General features: G+C 42.7%; 1 protein-coding gene and 1 long non-coding RNA gene across 4 annotated transcripts in view; both read right to left on the reverse strand.

The window, feature by feature from the left end:
- Positions 1–457: 457 nt before the first annotated feature.
- On the reverse strand, positions 458–21,654 carry GCNT4 (glucosaminyl (N-acetyl) transferase 4). 3 transcript variants are annotated; one of them, XM_081881219.1, is made up of 3 exons: positions 20,906–21,648; positions 9,960–10,145; positions 458–4,047 (listed from the first exon to the last, which is right to left on the reverse strand). In XM_081881219.1, exon 3 carries the CDS (start codon positions 4,044–4,046, stop codon positions 2,691–2,693), a length of 1,356 nt encoding a protein of 451 aa, XP_081737345.1. In that variant the 5' UTR covers position 4,047; positions 9,960–10,145; positions 20,906–21,648; the 3' UTR covers positions 458–2,690. The 3 variants fall into 3 exon arrangements, with proteins under 3 accessions (XP_081737345.1, XP_081737346.1, XP_081737344.1); XM_081881220.1 differs by lacking the exon at positions 20,906–21,648 and adding an exon at positions 20,654–20,675; XM_081881218.1 differs by lacking the exon at positions 9,960–10,145 and having other exon boundaries at positions 20,906–21,654.
- LOC309352665 overlaps positions 458–21,808 on the reverse strand; it is a 76,396-nt gene continuing 55,045 nt past the window's right edge. Inside the window, exon 2 of the long non-coding RNA XR_014161406.1 lies at positions 458–1,511. This is a non-coding gene — a long non-coding RNA (uncharacterized lncRNA). The remainder of the gene's footprint in view (positions 1,512–21,808) is intronic.

Genomic DNA, 21,808 nt, shown 5'->3' on the forward strand with positions numbered 1-21,808 from the left:
TTCTACCTGGAGGGTTGGAAGAAGAGTGGACAGAATGAACCATTACTCATTGAGTAATTGCTACACAAAATTATGGCACAAGCAGATGAAAACTGTATTAATTTGGCTTTTAAAGCCTAATAATCACCCCAAAATAAAATTATGATAAAGAAAATACAAAGAAAGGTTTCACCTTAAAGGGAAAACCCCAGTTCCAGCTAGGGGTCCAATTGATTTGTTATTGCTCTTAGGCAAGCTATCTATCTCTCAAACACACTTTTTAAAATGTTGAGGGAACTCAGATTGTACACATTGTTCTGTAACATACACTGGTTCTTGGAGGCCTTATTTTCAAAGTGTCCACCAGACCATGCCTTATTTACCATTGATCCATAAATGGTATAATTTACTTGTATGACAACTTATTTTATTCCCTGTGTTGTAGATTTCATTTCCTGATTGTCTTATGCATATACTCTATTTTTGTCACTATCCATATTGGTGCTATATTATATCATAGAGTGGGGATTTCAAAACATTTATGTGAACATTCATTTTTATATTCTTTACAAGTAAGTTTTAAAGAAAAACAAGAGGGTTTTTTGTCGGAGAATATAGATCAGGCATAGGCAAACTCAGCCCTCCAGATGTTTTGGGACTACAATTCCCATCATCCCTAGCTAACAGGACCAGTGGTCAGGGATGATGGGAATTGTAGTCTCAAAAACACCTGGAGGGACGAGTTTGCCTATGCCTGTTATAGATAATTATTATTGCTGTTAAAAATGGGAGTAACTTCATCCTTATTGCTATGTTTTTCCTAGACCAGATCCTGCACCTACATTACAGGAAACATAGTACAAGGCTATTAAGTTAATCCAAGAAACCTAAATGAACACAATGGAGAAAGAAGTAACTTTGATGGAGGGAGGATCCTTTGATGAGACAGGTAAAAATGAGAGGGGAGCGTATATCTTTCAAAGAAACAAGGATAAAGCAGGGGAGAAGGAATACTTGCTCCTGTATGCAACTTTTGACTATATAAGCACTCTGTATAAAAACAGTACGCAAAAATAAACTAAACACTAAGAACTCCTAACAAGATTTTCACAGACTTGGCTAAGAAGTGAATCTTGTCATCAGCGATGTTCCCATGCACCGTCTTAACAGATGCCCATGACAGTGGTGCGCTATCTCACACATCGAATCTCAGTAACAGTAACAGTGCTAGTAAGGGAATTACATTTAAAAGTCAAACTGCAGCTTGCATGCTGGATTTCCAGCAATGGTTGCAGAAGCTAGAAGAGAGATACCTGTATCCCCCATACCTGAACAGTTACAAGTATATCATGTCATGAAATAAAACACTTGTACAAGTTCTGGGCAAGAATTATTATTGCACAGGGAAGATGCATGCTGAATTATATATATACAAGTTGGCTCAAAGAGATGCTCACTACAAGAACCTCACCGTTAGACTACGATTTAAACATTTTACTGTACTATACAGTGGTACCGCGGGTTACAAACACCTCGGGTTACAACACTTCAGGTTACAGACTCTGTTAACCCGGAAGTAGTACCTCGGATTAAGAACTTTGCCCCAGGATGAGAACAGAAATTGTGCGGCGGCAGTGGGAGGCTCCATTAGCTAAAGTGGTACCTCAGGTTAAGAGCGGACCTCCAGAACGAATTAAGTTCATAACCAGAAGTACCACTGTACTGTGCTGTGCATCTTTTTTGACCACCTTGTAGATAGCATGCTCAGAAGGAGCATGAGCACCAGGAAACACTATTCCAAAGCTACTCAGCCAGCTTCGAAGGACACAACAGCTTAAATAATAACATCATCTATCAGAGGCATGGCACAGAAGTTTAACAAAGAGGCAATTGATTTGGTGACATTTTACAATCACTTTGCATAGGAATAGTCAAATGACCACATGAAGTAAAAAATAATGAAGGCTCAGTATAGGCATAATCATGAGCAGAATCTGACACAGTGCCTTATATGGGTTAAGCCAGCATTTATCAACCAATGAGGTGTTCTCCACCTGGAGGGGGTGAATTTAAGAGAAAGATGTGGCGCTTTTCCTACAGTCAATAGCAAAGACCTGGGTGGGTAGAATGACCCTAGCAGGGGACTGAGCTTCATTCAATTTGTGGATGTGACTGTTCTACAGTACATCACCATCCTAACCTGATTTGGAAATAGCGGTTGCTTTGTTTCACCTATGCGTCCCTGCACATAGTTTGGAGTAGGCGTGCTCAGTGCTGTCCTCTTCTTTTTTCTTCTAATGCTGGATTTGGATTGGTACTCCTTGTCTATAGATCCTTGTATCACACACATGACAACATGCAAGAACCATCTTGTGTTGGTCAACGATTTGGGTTTCACTGTGGCAGAAAGCAGAGTAAATTTGTAAAGGGGTGCCGAGTTCAAAAGTATTGAGAACCACGGGATTAAGCCAGGGCCCTTCTTGGTCTTTTGAATTGCTGTAGAGTGCCTCTCACTTCCCACGACCCTACCTCTACTCCAAGCATCTAAACAAGCCTTGCATTTAATTGCACGTATTAGCAGTGTACTAGAATTCCACTGAGACGGATCAGAGAGATGCTTTCAGGAGGTATTCCAAGGAGTGATATGGCTCGATCCAGCAATTCCACATTTTAAAAAATGGCAGAAGTCCAACCATAGGTATGCTATATTGTTATGAGACATCTGTAAATGTCCTGTGCATAAAAAGTTTTTCAGAAGACAACTCAACCCATTCTTTCTGCTGGTCTGCAAGCATTTCTGCCAAACATTTTATTAAAACCGGGTCCACTTTTGAGTCAAATTTATTAGCAAACCAGTGCCCATAGTTTATAAGCCACCTCAATTCTGCAGCTGCATAGATGCACACACTACGGAGATGTGTACCAGTACAGGGAGGATAGAGATGGTCTTCAAGGTAATTCCATTTTACTAAACGAGTTTTGCTCTGAAGATCTGAGATATCCTGAGCTGTCCTTGAAATCCCTCCAGGTGCTCCAGGAACGCGAACAAGGGTTGCCCAGAAATGTTCATCGGGCGAATAAGTGTCCTTTGACCATTCAAAAAAATCTTGAGCAATGGAACTTTCTAGGACATGCTGTACAAAAGCTCGACATAACACAAAATAGGCACTGCCTACAAAAACTTCAATATTGTGGGGTGGCGGGTCCTTAGAGATATTGGTTTTCACAGGCATCTTCATGTCATAAGGCATTTTCTGAAGTTCGTAGTGATAGGTAAATCGTTCCTTTTTACTGCTACTCGGTTTGGTTGTCTCCAGCATGTTTCCTTCATTTAATTTCTTAAATTCAGACACCAGCTCAAAGTTTGATCTCAGAGGAAAATCTTGGCCACATAAATTGATTACATACTTCCATGGGATGGAGGACTTAAGCAAATCAGATAAGCAATTCAAATCTGCCTGGAGCCTTGAAATATGGGCATATTCCACCACCTCCAATTTGGACGCAATGAAAATATTGGGGAAACATTTGGCCAGATTATCCAAAGCATTCTTAAAAGTGCTAGAGGACTTTTTGTCATAATGGATACAGTAAACATTTTGACTGCTGTATATTGTATGGATGAGCCTCTCAACCATTATTGCATCTTTATGAACAACCAGAGAATAAGCTAATGGGAATTTTTCCTCTTCCAGAGAGACGGGCTTTAGGTGATATCCTCTAATTGCACGGTACAGCTGACAGTTACTAGTCATTGTTACAACATCGTCATCATCTAAATCGATAATGGATTGTCTCCTTATCTCTAAAGATTTCCCAATCTCCACAGGATCCTGATTGTATATGGAGGAACAGTTAATCTCATACTGGGTGTCTTTTTGGGGAAATGTGTATTTGTTTTTCACAAATGATGAGGTGCTTAAAAAAGGTTCTACAAAATAAATATTTTTGTGAGGGAGCAGCTCAACTCTGAGAAGTTTCAGCAGCAAGAGCAGCCACGCTGTTAAAAACAAGATCAAGAGATGCCGTCTTGTTGGATAATTAGAGGAGCATTTATGTCTCTTCATCCTGTGAAAAGAAAGAAGATACAGGCAGGGAATTAAACACAATTCTATATTTTTCAAATATGAGACAAACACTGACAAGACTGCAGCTCTAATGGGATGCTTCTACAGCTCCTTACAATCATCTCAAACCATCACCAACTAAATATGATTCATTAACTTTACACAAAACTTTGTTTCCTGAATCCCAAGTCCGACCAGTAAATGAAATGAAGTATCAGCTGTCATAATTACTGCTGGGGTTACTAAAAAGGTAAAAAGGTAAAGGACCCCTGGACAATTAAGTCCAGTCAAAGGTAACTATGGGGTTGTGGCGCTCATCTCGCTTTCAGGCCAAGGGAGCCGGCGTTTGTCCACAGACAGCTTTCTGGGTCATGTGGCCAGCATGGCTAAACCACTTCTGGCACAACGGAACACCGTGATGAAAGCCAGAGTGCACGCAAACATCGTTTACCTTCCCTGCCACAGTGGTACCTATTTATCTACATGCACTGGCATGCTTTCGAACTGCTAGGTTGGCAGGAGTTGGGACAGAGACATGGGTGCTTACTCCATTGCGGGAATTCGAACCACCAACCTTCCGATCAGCAAGCCCAAGAGGCTCAGTGGTTTAGACCACAGCGCCACCCACATCTGCTGGGGCTACTATGCTGAACTAGTGATGTGCTCACTGATTTGACAGACTGAAGCAGAAACTAGGCTCCTCCACTGTGGCTCCTCCCTGCCCTGTCCTTCTCAGTGATGAAAGTTACACTTGACAGGGAGCCTCCTTAGACCCCTCTCAACAGTGTTGCTGGTGCTATTGCTGGAGAAGCAAGAAAGAGAATGAGATTTGGTACTCTGGAGGCTGAATGTCACAGTTAAAATTTTACCAGTTTGGGGGAACATCTACATAGGTAGCACAAAGGATTTTGCTGATGCATTGAATAAAACTTCAGAAGAAATGGGTAAAATAGGCCAGCTCTTCACAAAGAAGAATGGTGAATAATCAAAATCTGTATTAGCGCAATACCCTTAGTAGGCCAACTAAAATGGCCACAATGCATTTCTCTTTCACAAGAGGCAACCTGAAATCTGCACAGCACCTCACAGGAACACCTGCCACCTCCCACACTGCATCTGAAGATGCTTTTAATGGCCAGCACGTCTACCATTACTTTTTGTGGATATATCAGGGATGGGCCGCACAATCCCATCACTGCTGACCATGATGGCTGGGGCTTATGGGAGTTGGAATCCAACAGTTCCTGGAAAACTACAGGTTCTCCATCCCTGGTAGAAAAGCCAGTACCTTTCTCCTGCTACAACTCATCATTGGCCATGCTGACTGGGGCTGGTGGTAGTCTAAAACATCGGGGGGGGGGCACCACATTGGCTACCCCTGCTATATAAATTGATTAGTGAAGATTACAGTTGTTATTTGTTGTGTTTTCCCTCCACTGCAGTATTTTAAAACCCTGCTATTTTTAACATATTGTGCTTTTGTACAGTTTTGATCTGGGTTTACTTTTCTTCTCCATTTCCTTAATAATAAGACTTTTCCTTTTTATGTGCCAACGTGCATATTTTTAAAACAATTTTGGGTTGTTGTTGTTTTTAACAAATACAAGAACCATTAAACACTTATCCAGCAGCACATCTGTTGGTTTTTGTTTTATCCATTGTCTCTAGACATACACTTACATGCTCAACATCAAAAATATTACTTAATGTAACCCGTCCACTGAGAAAACTGAGCAGTTGGTATAAGAAGGTTTTGATTTTTGACATTATAATAGTTAAAGAAAGGGGTCCATGTTTCTTGGAAGCTGTCTCTATTCATTATGCTTTTAATAGCCCTTCTGTGTCTGGTGAGACGCTCAGAAATGGCTGCATCCCATATATTATTTTTCTATAAGTTCAGGGGTATTTGTTGCTGAAGGACATCACAGCATTAACAGATAACTGCTTTGTAAAATCAGCCATGTGGGGCAACAGATGAATGGTATACTTGCAGGTATAGTGCGGTATATAAATTCAGTAAATAAATAAATAAAAATTGTGCCAATATTTCAACTTCATGAAGTATTTGTGGGGTGGGGGACAACACAACGCCGGGTGCTCCTAAAACCCAGTATTTTTTTTACTGTAAACAATAAAACAAAGGCATGAAATGATCCACACCCAAATATATTGCTTTTAGCAGCAACACTGCCGGGAAACATTTATTGTTAGATGAAACATACTGAGGATGCCAAACCCTCTGCTTTTAAATGGAACTATGCATAAAGGCTGGAGCCTCAAGAATTCCTTTTCTTGTGAAAAGGAGTCCTCTCACATCAAGTGCCTGGGCATGCGGTCAGCAGCAAGGGAAACACCAGGCAGCTGGGTTAGCTCCTCACAGATTTGTTGAAAGAGACAGTTCAGAAACACACCGTCAGCAGAGGATACACATGCACAGAGATTGGCAACACGATGCCTTGCTCAGCAAATACTGTACAGTGGGTGCATTGTACAGTCTTTATTATGCAAAACCCATTACAAATTGAGAGCTTTGCCCTCAAACAGACTGATGAATACATAAACGGTGAACCAACATAATTTCTGAATAGCTCCAGAATAAGTGTTGGATATAGCCATATATTTGCTTGTAGCTAACATCATGTGGACTAGCAGGCTGCCTCGTTTTCTAAACCCCAGAAGGCTGAGTTTTAACTACAAGGCAAAATATTCTAAACACAGCACCATCTTCAGAAACCCTGGTGTGCTGGAAAACCATAATGATTGAGCTGCAATTTCTCCAAAGGTTTTATGTGATGCATGAGATCATGCTAACTCCAAACTCACAATCTCTAATCAGCCACAGAATGAGGGTCTACACTGTTCTTGATCTGCTACTTAGCAGTTGGCCTTTCAAAATGAGAGGCACTAGTTTTCTGGTTTGCATCAGAACCTTCTGTGTTTAGTACAGGAGTGAGGAACCTCAGGTGTGTAGGGTGGAGGCAAATATGGCCCTCTAGACCTCTCTGTCTGTCCCCCTCACTTGACCCCAAGTGTTTTTGCCTGACTAGAATGTGTCACTTGCCTCTTCTTTGGTGTGATTATGCATGTAGACAGAGATGAACGTTGATAGATTCAGGGCAGACAAAAGGAAGCACTTCATCATAAATCACATAGTTAAACTATGAAATTTGCTACCACAAGATGTACTGATGGCCACCAACTTGGATGGATCCATAGAAGGATAAAGCAAATTCATGGAAAGTAAGACTACTAGCCACAATGACTATGTTCTACCTTGACTGTCAAGAGGCAGTCTGCCTCTGAATGCCATGTGTTGCGAATTAGAGGAAGGGAAGGGACTGTTGCACTCGGGTCCTGCTTGTGGGTTTCCCATAGGCATCAAGTCAGCCATTGTGAGAATGGGATGCTGGACCAGATGGACCCTTGGCCTAATTGAGCAAGGCTCTTCTTATCTTTTCCTCATTTGCAAAGTTGCCCCCAACTTGTGGAGATCAATAGGAAAGAGATTTGGGAGGTGGACTAGCCCACCTTACATGCTAAATAAACTCAGAAGATGAATGTGTTCAATTGATCTTATTCCCAGGTAAGGAAGGATAGGATTGAAGCCTAAGAATGCAATCCTACAGTCATACCTCATGTTACGTCCGCTTCATGTTACGTTCTTTCAGGTTACGTCCCGCCGTGACCCGGAAGTACTGGAAAGGGTTGCTTCCGGGTTTCACTGCTCGCGTATGCGCAGAAGCACAAAATGACATCACGCACATGCGCAGAAGCAGTGAATCGCAACCCGCACGTGCGCAGACGCGCCACTGCGGGTTGTGTTCTTTTCATGTTTCGAACGGGCCTCCGGAACGGATCCCATTCGCAACCAGAGGTACCACTGTATTTACCTGTGAGTAAACCGCACCATGCACAGTAGATCATATTCTAAGTAGACATTTGTAGGGTTGGGCTGAAAGCACATTTACTTGTAAGTAATCCTCACTGAACAAAATAGGGCTTACTTTGAGTAGACCTACGTAGGGTTGGGCTATAAGATGGCTCTCATTCTTTGAAGGATTCCATCTGTTTTCTCACGTAAGTTTGAAACACACTGCATGATGTAAACAGGCATTTACACCTTAGATACTTTTCTGGGCAAGAGGTGCTAAGTGACATTAAAGTATTTTAATCAAATTATCACCTCAGCTGAGTCACAAATCTTTAAATAGCCCAACTGGTACCAGGCAAGATTTCTTGTAGTTGCACACCCCCACAAATGAAGCACAAAACATTTTGTGCAAATGTACAGGTTATCCGTGTGTGTGTGTGTGTGTGTGTGACAAGGCTTCATGCATCTCTTGTTTATATAAACAAGCAAGAATTAACTTGTCCTTATTTGAGGAAAAGGAGAGCATGAAAGAACTACAATGATTAAAGCAAATCTACTGCAAATTTCATGTTGCTTGTGTCTATAGCAGTTTTATGGATTTCAGTCATGCTGCCAAAAGAAAGTTTCATGTCTTTTCTCCCTGCCACATTTAGAATGCAATTTATATGGGAGAGGAGAAGAAGTGCTAAAGGATTATCAAATCCTTGCTAAAAATTATAAATTTGTCTTGTTTATTCCAGGTCTACGGAGATACCTAATTACCTGGAGATGCTTCTGCATATATACAGTACATACACAAGGCCTTGTTTCAAGCTAGGACTGGGCTTATCTCACTTTTTACATTCTGTTGCCTTTACAAGGTCTCAACACTGACACTCAGGGGTTGACAATACTAACATGAAAGCCTCGCAACACTAGAGCTAAGCATGTCATCTTCCAATTTCATTATTACCATTATGGTTCTTTTGCTTCCTTGGCCTACCCAATTTTATTCATTTCAAGGGCATGACTAATATGCTTGTGCTGTAGTTGTGCAAGTTTACCAAGGGCTGAGGGCTGAGGAAGCCTATAGTTTGGGCCTTTCCCTGTTAGGATTTATACAAAACAAAGGAAATTGAGTCATACACTCTTTCCTCCCTGCATGAATGGCTCACTGCACAGGCTGTAAGCATTCTGGAGTTCCCAATGCAGAACTGGACACAGGAAACTTCCATGTAAAGGCAATATACCAGCACTATAAGGGGTTCTGCTTATAGAGCTAACTTTCAGTTAACAAGAAGCCTCCACATAGCTACTTTCCTCTCCTAATTGCGTGTTTACTCACAATGGGCCAACAAAATTCAAACCTGTTAGCTCGCCTTCCTGTTGTTTCCAAACATCTCTGAGTCACCCCCAAACAGGTTTATTCCTGCTGTCATGAGTCTGGACATGCTGGTTTCATTTCAAGAAAAGCAACATGCAGCAGACAGAAGCAGTGTTAGAAACTCAGCTAGGTGCCAAATGGCTCCTTAAACCAGGGTTAGCCTCACCAAAACATAATGTTTAGTTTTGGGGCCAGGCGGCTTGAAAGTCATATTTTTCAATACAGCTTTTTGGTTCCTGAAATACATTCTGATTGTGCAGATAAAATATAACAGAGAGAATTTTATAAGATGTGTTGCTAGTGTGGGAAAACAGTCAAGATCCAAGGATCCCCAGGCATGCACCTCCAGATGGTGGAAACATCAGGTGCTATCCTGGCACCTGGGCATTTTTTGTTTGAATCCATGTGACAGGGTGAGCTTCTGTTGCTCTGTCCCAGCTTCTTCCAACCTAGCAGTTGAAAAGCATACCAGTTCAAGTAGATAAATAGGTACCACTGCAGCAGGAAGGTAAACAGTGTTTCGTGCGCCCTGGGCACTCGTCACAGTGACCCGTTGCACCAGAAGTGGTATAGTCATTCTGGCCACATGACCCGGAAAGCTGTCTGATGTTTCAATATCCCAGCTTCAGTTTCAAAGAGGATTCTAGAGAGTTTAGACCCACCGCATTTGTAGACCTACCTTTTGTATCTCTCTGTATCCTGTTCCCTTTGTGCTGGATTGCAGGATACTTTCCAGTCACCATGTAAACTGATGGGTTACATCCAAATAGTTCTTTCCCATATTTGTATCAGCTCTGCTCTAGACCAATCTCTCTTTTCAAGTATGCAGCCATTCTATGCAAGTATGAAGGAAAAACACTTCTTTCTGTCAAGGTCAAAGAAAAAGGGGGTTAAGATGTCTTAAAATAGTTTCCTGCACTGACATAACAATCTGAATTTTGAATGCCACTGTGAACTCTACTTTGGGAAATAGCTTTTAGACTTCAAATACATAAATACATCATGTGGACAATGGCTCTGGCCTACATTTTACTGTATGGTGCAACAAAGACATTTCTATGTTTTTACATGAAGTAGCACACGGATTGTGATGAGGCAAGGTGTGCTTCGACTTTCAAAAAGCTTTCAACAAGGAACTTCATCAAAGACTCCTGAGTAAGCTTAGCCGTCATGGAATAATAGAAGTCCTTCTGTGAATCGGTTATTGGTTAAGTAGCAGGAAGCAGAGAGTAGGAACAAATGGACAGTTCTCCAAATGGAGAGAAAGTGAGAGTGGAGTCCTTCAAGGATTGGCATTGCAACTTTAACCTGTTCATAAATGATCTAGAGTTAGGAGTGAGTAGCAAGGTCACCATATTTGCTGATGATACTAAATTGTTCAGGGTCATTAAAACAAAAGGAGATGGTAAAAAGAGCTTCAAAAGGATCTCTCCAAATTGAGTGAATGGGCAGTACAATGGCAAATGGAATTCAATGAAAAGTGATGCACGTTGGGGCAAAAAACCTTAAAGTCACATGTTCATGGGGTCTGAACTGGCGATGACTGACCAGGAATGAGACCTTGAGGTCAGACTGGATAGCCGATGAAGATGTTGACGCAGTGTGTGGTAGCTGTGAAAAAGGCAAATTCCATGCTAGGGATCATTAGGAAAGGAATTGAAAATAAAACTGCCATTACTATAATGGCATTATACAAATCTATGGTGTGGCCCCATTTGGAGTTCTGTGTACATTTCTGGTTAAAGGTAAAGGTACCCCTGACCATTAGGTCCAGTTGTGACCAATTCTGGGGTTGCGGTGCTCATCTTGCTTTATTGGCCGAGGGAGCTGGCGTACAGCTTCCAGGTCTTGTGGCCAGCATGACTAAGCCACTTCTGGCGAACCAGAGCAGGTCACGGAAATGCCGTTTACCTTCCCGCCGGAGCGGTACCTCTTTATCTACTTGCACTTTGATGTGCTTTCGAAATGCTAGGTTGGCAGGGGCAGGGACCGAGCAACGGGAGCTCACCCCGTCACAGGGATTCGAACCTCCGAATCCCACAGTGCCACCAGCATCCCTAAAAAGCAGTACTGTGGAACTGGAAAGAGTTTGGAAAAGGGCAAAAAATAATAATAAGATGGAGCAACTCTCCTATGGGGAAAGGCTGCAGGATTGGGGCTTCTCAGTTTGAGAAAAGGTGAGGGGAAAGTGACATAACAGAAGTTTAGAAAATTATGTAGAAAGTGGGTAGAGTAAAGTTTTTCTCCCTTTTGTAACGCTAGAAATCATGGACATCCACGCTGGAAGTTCCAGGATATATAAAAGAAAGTACTTAATGCACTGCAGCTAAACTATGGAACTCGCTTCCACAGTAGGTCAGCGATAACCAGCGACTTGGATGATTTAAAAAGAGATTGGACAAATTCATGGAAGTCAAAGCTATCTTTGAATACCAGTTGCTGGGAATTGCATGTGGGCCGAGTGCTGTTGCACTCATGTCCAACTTGAAGGCTTTCCATGGGCATATGGTCAGCCACTGTGGGAACACTATGGATTGAAAAATCTCCAACTAATTATCAGCCAAGAAGGCTGCAACCCTAAACACACTTAACAGGGATTAAGTCCAACTGAACTCAGTGGGAGTCACTGCTTCTGAGTAAACATGCTTGGGGTGGTGCTGCGATGCTTTAGGCAATACCTCAGTGTTCTCTGTTTTCATTAGCTTTGTATAACAGTATAGAACACGCTTCTAAACTTTCCAGCAACTGTGACTTTTCATTCAATCCAGTTTTCTACTTTCTGAATTGCGCACATCTACTCATAAGTCTCACTGAGTATAATGGAGCTTACTCTTAGGAAAGTGTGTACACACAGCAGCCTTGAAAAATACTGCTTCCTCATCATTTGGTCAATACCACATAACATTTATGCCTTTTAGAAACAAGCATCTATTTTTTTGGATACTTCAACTTCTCTGCGACTCGCACTGGAATTTCAACCTGGCAGCCTATCATTAGTATCTTTGTTTTGGTGTTTCAAGGAGCATGATGGATTATGTTGCATGAGACAGCTTTTAGAATTTTTTTCTTCACCCTTCCCTAGACAAATAAAAAAAAGTATACGGCTTGTCTTAGACTAAAGTTTCCTTCTGTCACAGTTACCTGCACAAGCTGACACCATGCTAACATTAAATCTTAACTTTTAAATTTAACATTGCATTATTATTATTATTATTATTATTATTATTATTATTATTAAAATGTTTATTATTTGTTTAGTGCTGAAAACACACACAAAAATAAAAAATAAGAAGAGAAACAGAAATCATAAGTTATGGGGTATAAGAAGAGCAGGAAGAAACCATGTTGTGCGCCTATTTTATTTCAACAAACTTTATATGCCACTTGATTGTAATATAAAGCAGTTTACAATAAATATTTTAAAATATCAGCAAAAATATTTTAAAACATTTTTAAAATATCCTGTTGCAAAAAAAAACATTTCCTTTAAATTAAGAACTATAATTTACATCCTTGCTTGCTTTTGCTGTCTAGTTTTCAGCCTCCTTGAGACAAAATATGAATCTATTTTCTTGTTTCCACTACTCAAATCTAATTAAACCTTCATGATCATAAATCAATTTGCAATATTCAATTAACTATAGGAAAAGATTACTGCCATGGCTACAACAGTCTCTTGGTTCATTTCCATTATTAATGATTAAGTTGTCCCTTAATTCCTTCAAATGGTCAACTGGGCAATTTCATTCAGATAATCAACTAATTAACAGTTAAGAATTTTCTTCTGCAACATATCCCTTAATTCCTTCAGACAGTCAATCATATATAGGAACAGTGAACTCTATTCTCCAAATGCCTTTTTTTTACGTTGCCAAAATAGCAACGTCCGCACACTTAAGGGAGGTTATTGAGAAACTCTAACATTTGCAAATGTATTTTTAAAAATTGGGGAAGTGGCTCAAAATCAGCCTGTTGAGGACTACGAATACTTAATGGCCACAGAATGCTGCCAGATTCTTTGTGATGTGGAAAACCAGAGGGGGGTGGTAATGGAATGAAGTATCCTGAAAGGCAGTGTGGCTCTCTGGCTGCAACCCAAAGCAAGCGGATTCATTGAATCATAGAACTGGAGAGTTGGAAGGGATCCCAAGGGTCATCTAATGCACCCCCCTACAATGCGGGAATCACAGCTAAAGAATCCCTGACAAACGACCATCCAACATCTGTTTAAAAACTTCTCCAATGAAGGAGGTAGTCCGTTCCCACTGTCCAACAGTTCTTACCATCATAAAGTTCTTCCCAATGTTTAGTTGGAACCTCCTTTCATTTGAATACATGAGTTTGGGTCCTACCCCCCTAGATCATCAGAAAACAAGCTTGCTTGCTTGCTTGCCATGTGACAGCCCTTCAGATATTTGAAGATGCCACCCTACAACATTTTATTGAAGGTCCTGCTTGTTCACTCGGTTTACAAACAGAAGGAAAGAAGGTTTTAAATATTTAGAACTGTCCCCCAATTATAAATTAAACAAACTGACAAAGGACCTGATCCCCTGACAAATGGGCACAGAGAATGATCACAGGGCATACGGAAGACTGAATTTTTCTCTCACCCTCATCCAAATGCACGCTTGAATCTTGGCAGAGCGATTAAAAGGAATAGGAGGCCCGTGAGCATATTCATATCCTTATCTAGCTCTCCATCCATGCTTAAAGCACTTTTGTACCACTTCATAGGCTTCCCCCCAAAGAATCCTGGCAACTGCAGTTGGTTAAGGATGCTGGGAACTGTAGCTCTATGAGAGGCCTCCTAATAACTCTCAGCAGCCTTGACAAACTGCAGTTGCCAGGATTCTTTGGGGGAAGCAAAGAATTGTTGAAAGTGGTGTAACAGTGCTTTAAATACGGTACATGGTGTGGTCAGTCAATGGAAACAAGCAGGCAAACACGCTGACGGTTCTGTTCCACCCTATGGATACTCTTTCACATGCAAGAGCTGCACCCATAAGGTTTGTGCCAGCATTACCATAACACACTGTGTGTGTACATTGGGGGTGGGTGGGGGTGTCAAACGCAGTCACACATGTACAGAGCAAATTGCCCATAAAACGCTCTCCTTAAGAGAGACAGACACACCTACAAATTTAATTCATATCTGTCAAAAAAGGAGGGAGTTGTTTCTGTGGAAGTGTCAGCAAGTGAAGGACGGTTTATTTACAATCTAAAGGTTCTCACAGTTGTAGCCAATGTTAGTCCTACTCAGAGCAGACCTATTGAAATTAATGGAAATTACTAACTTATGAGTCCATTAATCTCAACAGGTCTACTAGGAGTGGGAATTAGTTGGCTACATAATAAATAAAATTATTATTACTATTATTATTTTATACCCCACCCATCTGGCTGGTCAGCTCCCAACAGAATATTAAAAACACAATAAAACATCAAACATTAAAAACTTCCCTAAACAAGGCTACCTTCAGGTCAGATAGTTGTTTATTTCCTTGACATCTGATGGGGTTCCACAGGGTGGGTGCCAGTACCAAGAAGGCCCTCTGCCTGTTCTACAGCCCTTAATAAAGGTAAAGGTAAAGGGACCCCTGACCATTGGGTCCAGTTGTGGCCGACTCTGGGGTTGTGGCGCTCATCTCGCTTTATTGGCCGAGGGAGCCGGTGTACATCTTCTGGGTCATGTGGCCAGCATGAATAAGCCACTTCTGGCGAACCAGAGCAGCACACGGAAACACCGTTTACCTTCCTGCCGGAGTGGTACCTATTTATCTACTTGCACTTTGAGGTGCTTTCGAACTGCCCTTAATACCATACATTTAAAGCACATAGCTTCCCAAAGAACCTTAGCAACCATAGTTGACTTCCCACAGAGCTACAGTTCCACACACCTTTAGCAAACTGCAGGATTCTTTGGGGGAAGTCACTGTGTTCTAAATGTCTGGAGTGGATGTAGATCTGTACTCTCTTGTACCTGCAAAAACCCTAGCACTGGCTGATTTCCCCCCGTCAGTCAGGTTTGTCTCTAGTTTTGGAATCCCAGCTTGAGAACAGGAGATTAAAAATTGCTTGGCAAGCATTCGCAACATACAATCAGCAGATTGGGAAAGGATTAAGCACCCACCTCTTGCTTGCGCCACTTTTGGAATCCTGTTTCCCTTGCAATGTGTGGTTCCATCCTCACTCTCAAAAGCCCTCCTGTTCAATGTGAGGCATAATACCAGGGGCGAAACCAGGCTTTATTTCACCCGGGTCGAAGACCCAGTTTGGCACACACACCAAACACATTTGCGTAAAGGTAAAGGGACCCCTGACCATTTGGTCCAGTCGTGGCCGACTCTGGGGTTGCGGCGCTCATCTCGCTTTATTGGCCAAGGGAGCCAGTGTACAGATTCCGGGTCATGTGGCCAGCATGACTAAGCCGATTCTGGCGAACCAGAGCAGCGCACGGAAACACCGTTTACCTTCCCACCGGAGCGGTATCTATTTATCTACTTGCACTTTGACGTGCTTTCAAACTGCTAGGTTGGCAGGAGCAGGGACTGAGCAATGGGAGCTCACCCCGTCGCGGGGATTCGAACCGCCAACCTTCTGATCGGCAAGTCCTAGGTTCTGTGGTTTAACCCACAGCGCCACCCGCGTCCCTTACACATTTGCGTACAAACACACAAAAGTTGGGAGCCTCAATGGCACCCCTTTGGAGGCTTCACCCAGGGCAAAAAACACGGACAACCCTCCCACCCCTGTTGTTACAGCTCTGCGTAATACTTTGTTACTCCCCCTCCTCATTTCACACACCACTATTTCAGAGAAATCTTCTGGTTCTCAAAAAGTGGTGACTACATTAATGCCATCCCGGCAGTGCTATTCTATGCATGTCTACCCAGAAGTATGTTCCACTGAGGTCACAGGGACTTACTCCTAGGGAAGTATGTACAGTGGTACCTTGGTTTAAGAACAGTCCGGTTTAAGAACGATTCAGTTTCCAAACCCTGCAAAACCGGAAATAGTGTCCCAGTTTGAAAACTTTACCTCGGTCTAAGAACAGAATCTGAACAGTGGAAGGGCACCGACAATGGGAGGCCTCATTAGGGAAAGCACGCCTCAGTTTAAGAACAGTTTCAGTTTAAGAACGGACTTCTGGAACGGATTAAGTTCGTAAACCGAGGTACCATTGTACAGGACTGTAACCCTAGATTGTTAAGCATACAGATTTCAAATAGTGCAAAGCCAAAGAGTACAGTTAAGATCTGCAAATGACAAATATGACTTTCCTGCAAATTTAGGTTCTTTGCTTACAAAGACTGTGTGCAACTTTATTCAGCTCAATCCTTCCTTTGGAAAAAAAAATTGGCAATGGAAACTGAGTGTGTCAGTGCTGTAGGTCAGAACATAGGGATGTTAGCAGACAACAGCAAAAATGTAATTAGCATCCAAGCTACGGGCTATAATAGCAGTTCTTTTTTAAGATGAGGTTTACAGTAATTAAGATTTACTTAAAGTTCAAATTATCATACAAGAAGTATCCAGCTACATCTTACCACTTACCACAAATGAACTGAAATCTTTTTCTACTTTTGTTCATAGCTAGGAACTGAGCAGCAGAAGAAAAACAACCTAATCTGCTCTTGTGTTTGATGTGCAAAATCATCAGGCAAAGCTTTTTAACAACATGGAGAAACTTTATCACCTGCTAATGTGTGCACATTAAGCTGCTATTAAAAGCACAGCTATAGGGGCATTAAGAAGCAATCCACAGCTCAGTGGTAGGACATGCTTTGAATGCAGAAGGATCCATGTTAAATCCCTGGCAATTCCTGTTAAAAAGATGTCAGGCTTCTGAGCTGAGATAGACCCTGGAGATTCAGTTACAAACAGATATTGCTGGACTAGCGACAGTCCAGTGGAGCAGCTTCATGTACACAGTGGAGTCACTTGAAAATGAAAGAATGGGAGCAAAGCAAAGGTTTATAATTCAGTTACTCAGCTGAAGTCACTGAAATACTAGTGATATACAGTGAACGAGTGTTGTTTTTTTTAATTCCATGGTTCATCTTCTAGTGACAAAGTAAAGCTGGTAGTGTATATGAATTTGTATCTGTGTGAAAATTATTCTAACAAAGATTGCATGCATCCTTTCCAAGTGACAAGTTACAATTAAAATTCTGAAGTTTCAAAAGCCAGGAAGTGATTAATTGAATCAATTATGGTTAACAGCAGTAATTAATTAGACTTAGGTGACAGTCCTGGATGTTCAGTTCATGGTGTGTTAAAAAAACACAACACCACCCATGCCCTTTTATTATAGGGACCATTCATCAGAAAAGTTAACTTTAAGTTCCAGATAGGAAAAATATTTCAATGCCAAATCATTAATGTTGCAAAGTACTCTTGATATCCAAAAGCACATTGCAGTTGTTGACTTGTCTATGCGCTCAACATAGCAAAATTGTAGGTGGGAATCTGAAGCTGTCTAGGTAAAGACTACCTAATGAGTCCATGGTTCCCAAGTCTAAAATTCAATCCATTTAACCACACCAAGTTAAAAATGCCACTTGGGTAATAACTTGCAAGCACTGGAGAAGGACATAAACCAGTGTCGTTTTACAGGAAATTGCAAAGCCTAGTCTGTGTGATCCATTGTTGGTGGTGCAGTAGTGGAAAGTGTGAAGCAGGGCAGGGCACCCATTTTTTTGTTGCCAATCCATCCACTCTGCCTACCTACTGCTGCCATCTGCACAATACCGCATATACTGTTCCAAAGGGTTCCCCAACCCTTGTGGGCAGCTTTTGGGAGAAAAGAGGGGACTGCACTGGGTAGTGTGAGAGGGGGAGTGCTGTCCATTACAGCAAAGTCTCACTGTGCACAAAACTAAATAACGAACTCTTGCAATGTAGAGACAATGTAATGTTTGTTACATGTTTGTTGTTGCAATGTAAGTTTGTTCTTGGTATGAGCTTTTGTGTGCATACCAAGAACAAACATAGTTGGTCCCTAAGGTGCTACTGGACATTTTTTATTTATTTTTATATATATTTTGACTGTGTCAGACCAACACAGTTACCTACCTGAATCTAACTCTTGTATGGTAATCTTCTATGTTAGTGCTTTTAGGCAAGGGACAATATTTACTGCAATTCTGTGTAGCACCCTACCTGACGGCATGCTGCCGTTTCTTTTGCTGCTGTATTTGAGCATTACAGAACCTCAATGTCAGAAGGACCTCTCTAGCATAACTCTAACTGTGTTTACTCAGAAGTAAGCCCTGCTGTGCTCAGTGGGGAGTTTCTCCCACTTAAATATCCATAGGATTGCAGCTAAGTAACTAGCGCATACGCCTATCCTACACCAAGGCACACTTTTGTTTTTTCCAACATGTCTTATAAATATCACACTAAAAGCCTCCAAAACCGTAATCTCACCATTTATCTAAGCAGTTTTTTCTGGCTTTTTCCTAATTCATTCTCACAATTAGGAGGCTTCTAATTCAACTCCATTGTGCAACTTGTCTACAACATCTTCCACTCTTTCAGAAAAAGCTTTTAAAAAGATGACACAGCAGCTGCCTTTTCTCAACAGCTAGGCATACCTTTTTTCTTTTCTTTATTTAGTTCCCCTGAACGTTACTTTACTCACAATACACTACGCAGAAAGCCCAGCGGTCAAGCTCTTTCAACAAGAAACGTCATTACCCTCTGCCTTTGATTATCCTACGACAAGGAGGACTTTGCCTTCAGAACTCCAGAACTCCTCTACTAAATACAACAACAAACTACTGCCGTGGGGCAGACAACTGCTACTTGGATCAAGAGGTCAAAAATCATGAAATTTATAAAACTGGAAAATGCAGATATGTACTTAGAAACGTGACCCATTCAGTGAAAATAGGTTTTCTTCCTAGCCAGTGTGCACATGATTATAGGATTACAGACTTAGACACAATAGTCTTTTCATATGTAATTAATGCACCAATGGATGGGAAGGGGTAGAAATGACAGCAGGGTCCACTCACTCCCCATTTGTGTTTTCACTGAACTTCAGAACAGACTCATTGTACATAAAGCAGCATGTGTGGAAGTCCTGTTCACACATTCAGTTAACAGGTGTAGACAGCGGCCAGAACCTGCCCTTCTACATGTGCTCTTTAAACATGTGGATCATAACATATGAAATGGGCCATCATCTTCTATGAGCCATAAACAAAAATCCTCACTATTTTTTCAGACTGTGAAGTTGAACTGATGAATTCGTCAACTTAAAAACTAAACAAAAAAGATGTCCCCAAATTAATCAGGCAACAGATTAAGTTTAAATGAAATATATTTGAAACACAATCCCTTTTGTGATGTTTTTGTGACCTTTTTGAGTCACTTCCAAGTTTGATGCAATGCATGTATGTGCGGTCACACACATATTGAACATGCATAAATGGGGGGGGGCTTCCCCTGTATATATGTGCTGGAAGGTTATTTAATTTGGTGACACCTCTATTTATGACATTTTAAATAACAGTAACAATATTTAGCCTCTTCAGAAGACTTCACGTACATTATCTCAGTAATCCATACATCAATCCTGCAATACGATCACCATAATTTGGGGAGGGGGCTGAGGCTGAGAAACAATCTAGTGAGCTCATGGGCTGAGATTATAGACTTGAACCAGGGAGATCCTGACCCCATCCCAGCACCTTATGGTGGTAGCACAAAACTTCTAGTTTGTGACCCGATCTAGTGCAGAACTTTCACGCAGGTTTTTTTGGGGGGGGCGGATAAACAAAAATCAGGAATTCATTGTTACTGAAGTGCTCTCGTCCACTGTGCTATGCAGTATTAGCCCTTTGGGTTTTGTTCTCTTTATGGAGCACCTTTTGCAGGATTTGAGTGGTTACCTTTTCCATTGAGAAAACTGTTCACAGTCTCCAAAGACACACATTAACAATATTTAGCTGTAAGCCAATTCTCTAGGTTTCCCCCTAGGTGAAATTTTAGATTGTGAACTCCTTGGGGCAGAGACCTGTCTTATTATTGTCTGTTACTGCATGCACAATAAATGCAAAGTTGCCATCTTAGTAGCACATGGTCTGCAATTTGTCAACACAATCCTCACACAGGTGAGCAGAGGATTGGTGTGACCGCGTTCAGGTGCTGGACAGTTTGAAGCATTGCACACTTGAGTTCAGAACCCCCCACCCCCACCAAAGTGCCAAGTGGAACTCCCTTGAGTGACCCCTTAAAATTTAAGAGATTGACTCTTTATAAAGATTGAGGACTTGCACTTTTAGCAACCGCAGGAGAAACCAATAAAGAATCAGCAAGAACTGGAGTTCTTTTCTAAGCACAAATATACAGTAGGAGCTGCACCTGTTGATTGTCTGCCCATCACTTGGTCAATAAAAGCAAAGGCAGCAAGTTTCCCTTCACCCCACAGAGGACGACTCTACTCCAAGCAACCTCTCGGGTCTGGCCCTCCCAGGACGCCAAAGTTTCAGTTTGATGCTAGCCGGATGCTTGCACAATGCAAGATGGGAGTGACGCGAAACTTGTGCAACGAGAGCAAGCTTCTGGAAGGGAAAGCAGCATCTCCTGCGGTCACGTGAAGCGCCCCAGCCTTACCTGTCTGCTCGCTCCTCTGCAAGAACTGAGGCTCGCATGCCAAACTGAGAGGGGAAGGAATGTAAGCAACCATCCGAGCAAGATCTCAGGGAGGGGCTCGCCGGCCGGCCCTCGCTTTCTTTGCCAGAGCTCCGCCTCAACTCCACGCGGGGTTGTTGTTAGCCAGCGGGGGAAGCGAACGGCAGGCACGCGCGATCAACTGCACAGGCACTTGGCAGAAATTACTCGGAAGTCGACCTCCTCCTGTACGTGCCTGCTTGTCCCGAGGACCTGGGGCTTCCCGGGCGTCGTCCCTGCACAAGTTGGCGGCGCCGAGCTCAGCCGCGGGAGGAATGAAGGGGCTGAGAGGCTGCGCCTTCTCCTGAGCCCCAAAGCCAACCGCAGGGACCTCGCGCGCGCTTCCTCGCCCGCCCTTTGCCGCTTCCTTCTTGAGGCAAACAGTTCCAGTTCCTCCCTCTGCCCTTCCCTCAGTGCCGCCGCCGCCGCCGCCCCGCACTCCCAGCGGCTTCCTCAGGGCACTCGCCTCCCGCTGCCTCACAGCAAGGCAAGAAAGGCGGGCAAACAACGACGACATCTAAAAGTTTCTTTCCCTCCCGAGCAGCGAACGTGCCACTTACGAGAGCGCACCGGCCCTGTCTGTCCCGGCGGTGCCAGCGGCTGCTGTGAAGTCAGGCAGATGTTTGCCTCTGGCTTAGTGGCCGCGCGCCCAGAGCCGTCGCCGCCGCCGCGGCGCAGTTTTCCTTCTCCTCGCTGCCCTCCCCCACCCACCCACCCGGGCGCGAGCGAGCGAGCGAGCGTGTCTGTGGGAGACGGAGTGCGCGGGAACTGTTGCTCCCGCGAAGGAGAGGACCCCATGACGTGGTGGGAGGAGGAGGGGGCGCCGCTGCGCCCGGGACCTCCTTC

This window comes from Podarcis erhardii (assembly GCF_964252035.2).
Source record: "Podarcis erhardii genome assembly, chromosome: 11".
Lineage (NCBI taxonomy): Eukaryota > Metazoa > Chordata > Lepidosauria > Squamata > Lacertidae > Podarcis > Podarcis erhardii.

Coding starts and splice junctions, on each gene's coding strand:
- GCNT4 (XM_081881218.1), bottom strand. CDS start 20,943: ATGCGAGCCTCAGTTCTTGCAGAGGAGCGAGCAGACAG. Junction 4,048..20,905: donor GCAGAGGAGCGAGCAGACAG/GTAAGGCTGGGG, acceptor TTCTTTTCACAG/GATGAAGAGACATAAATGCT.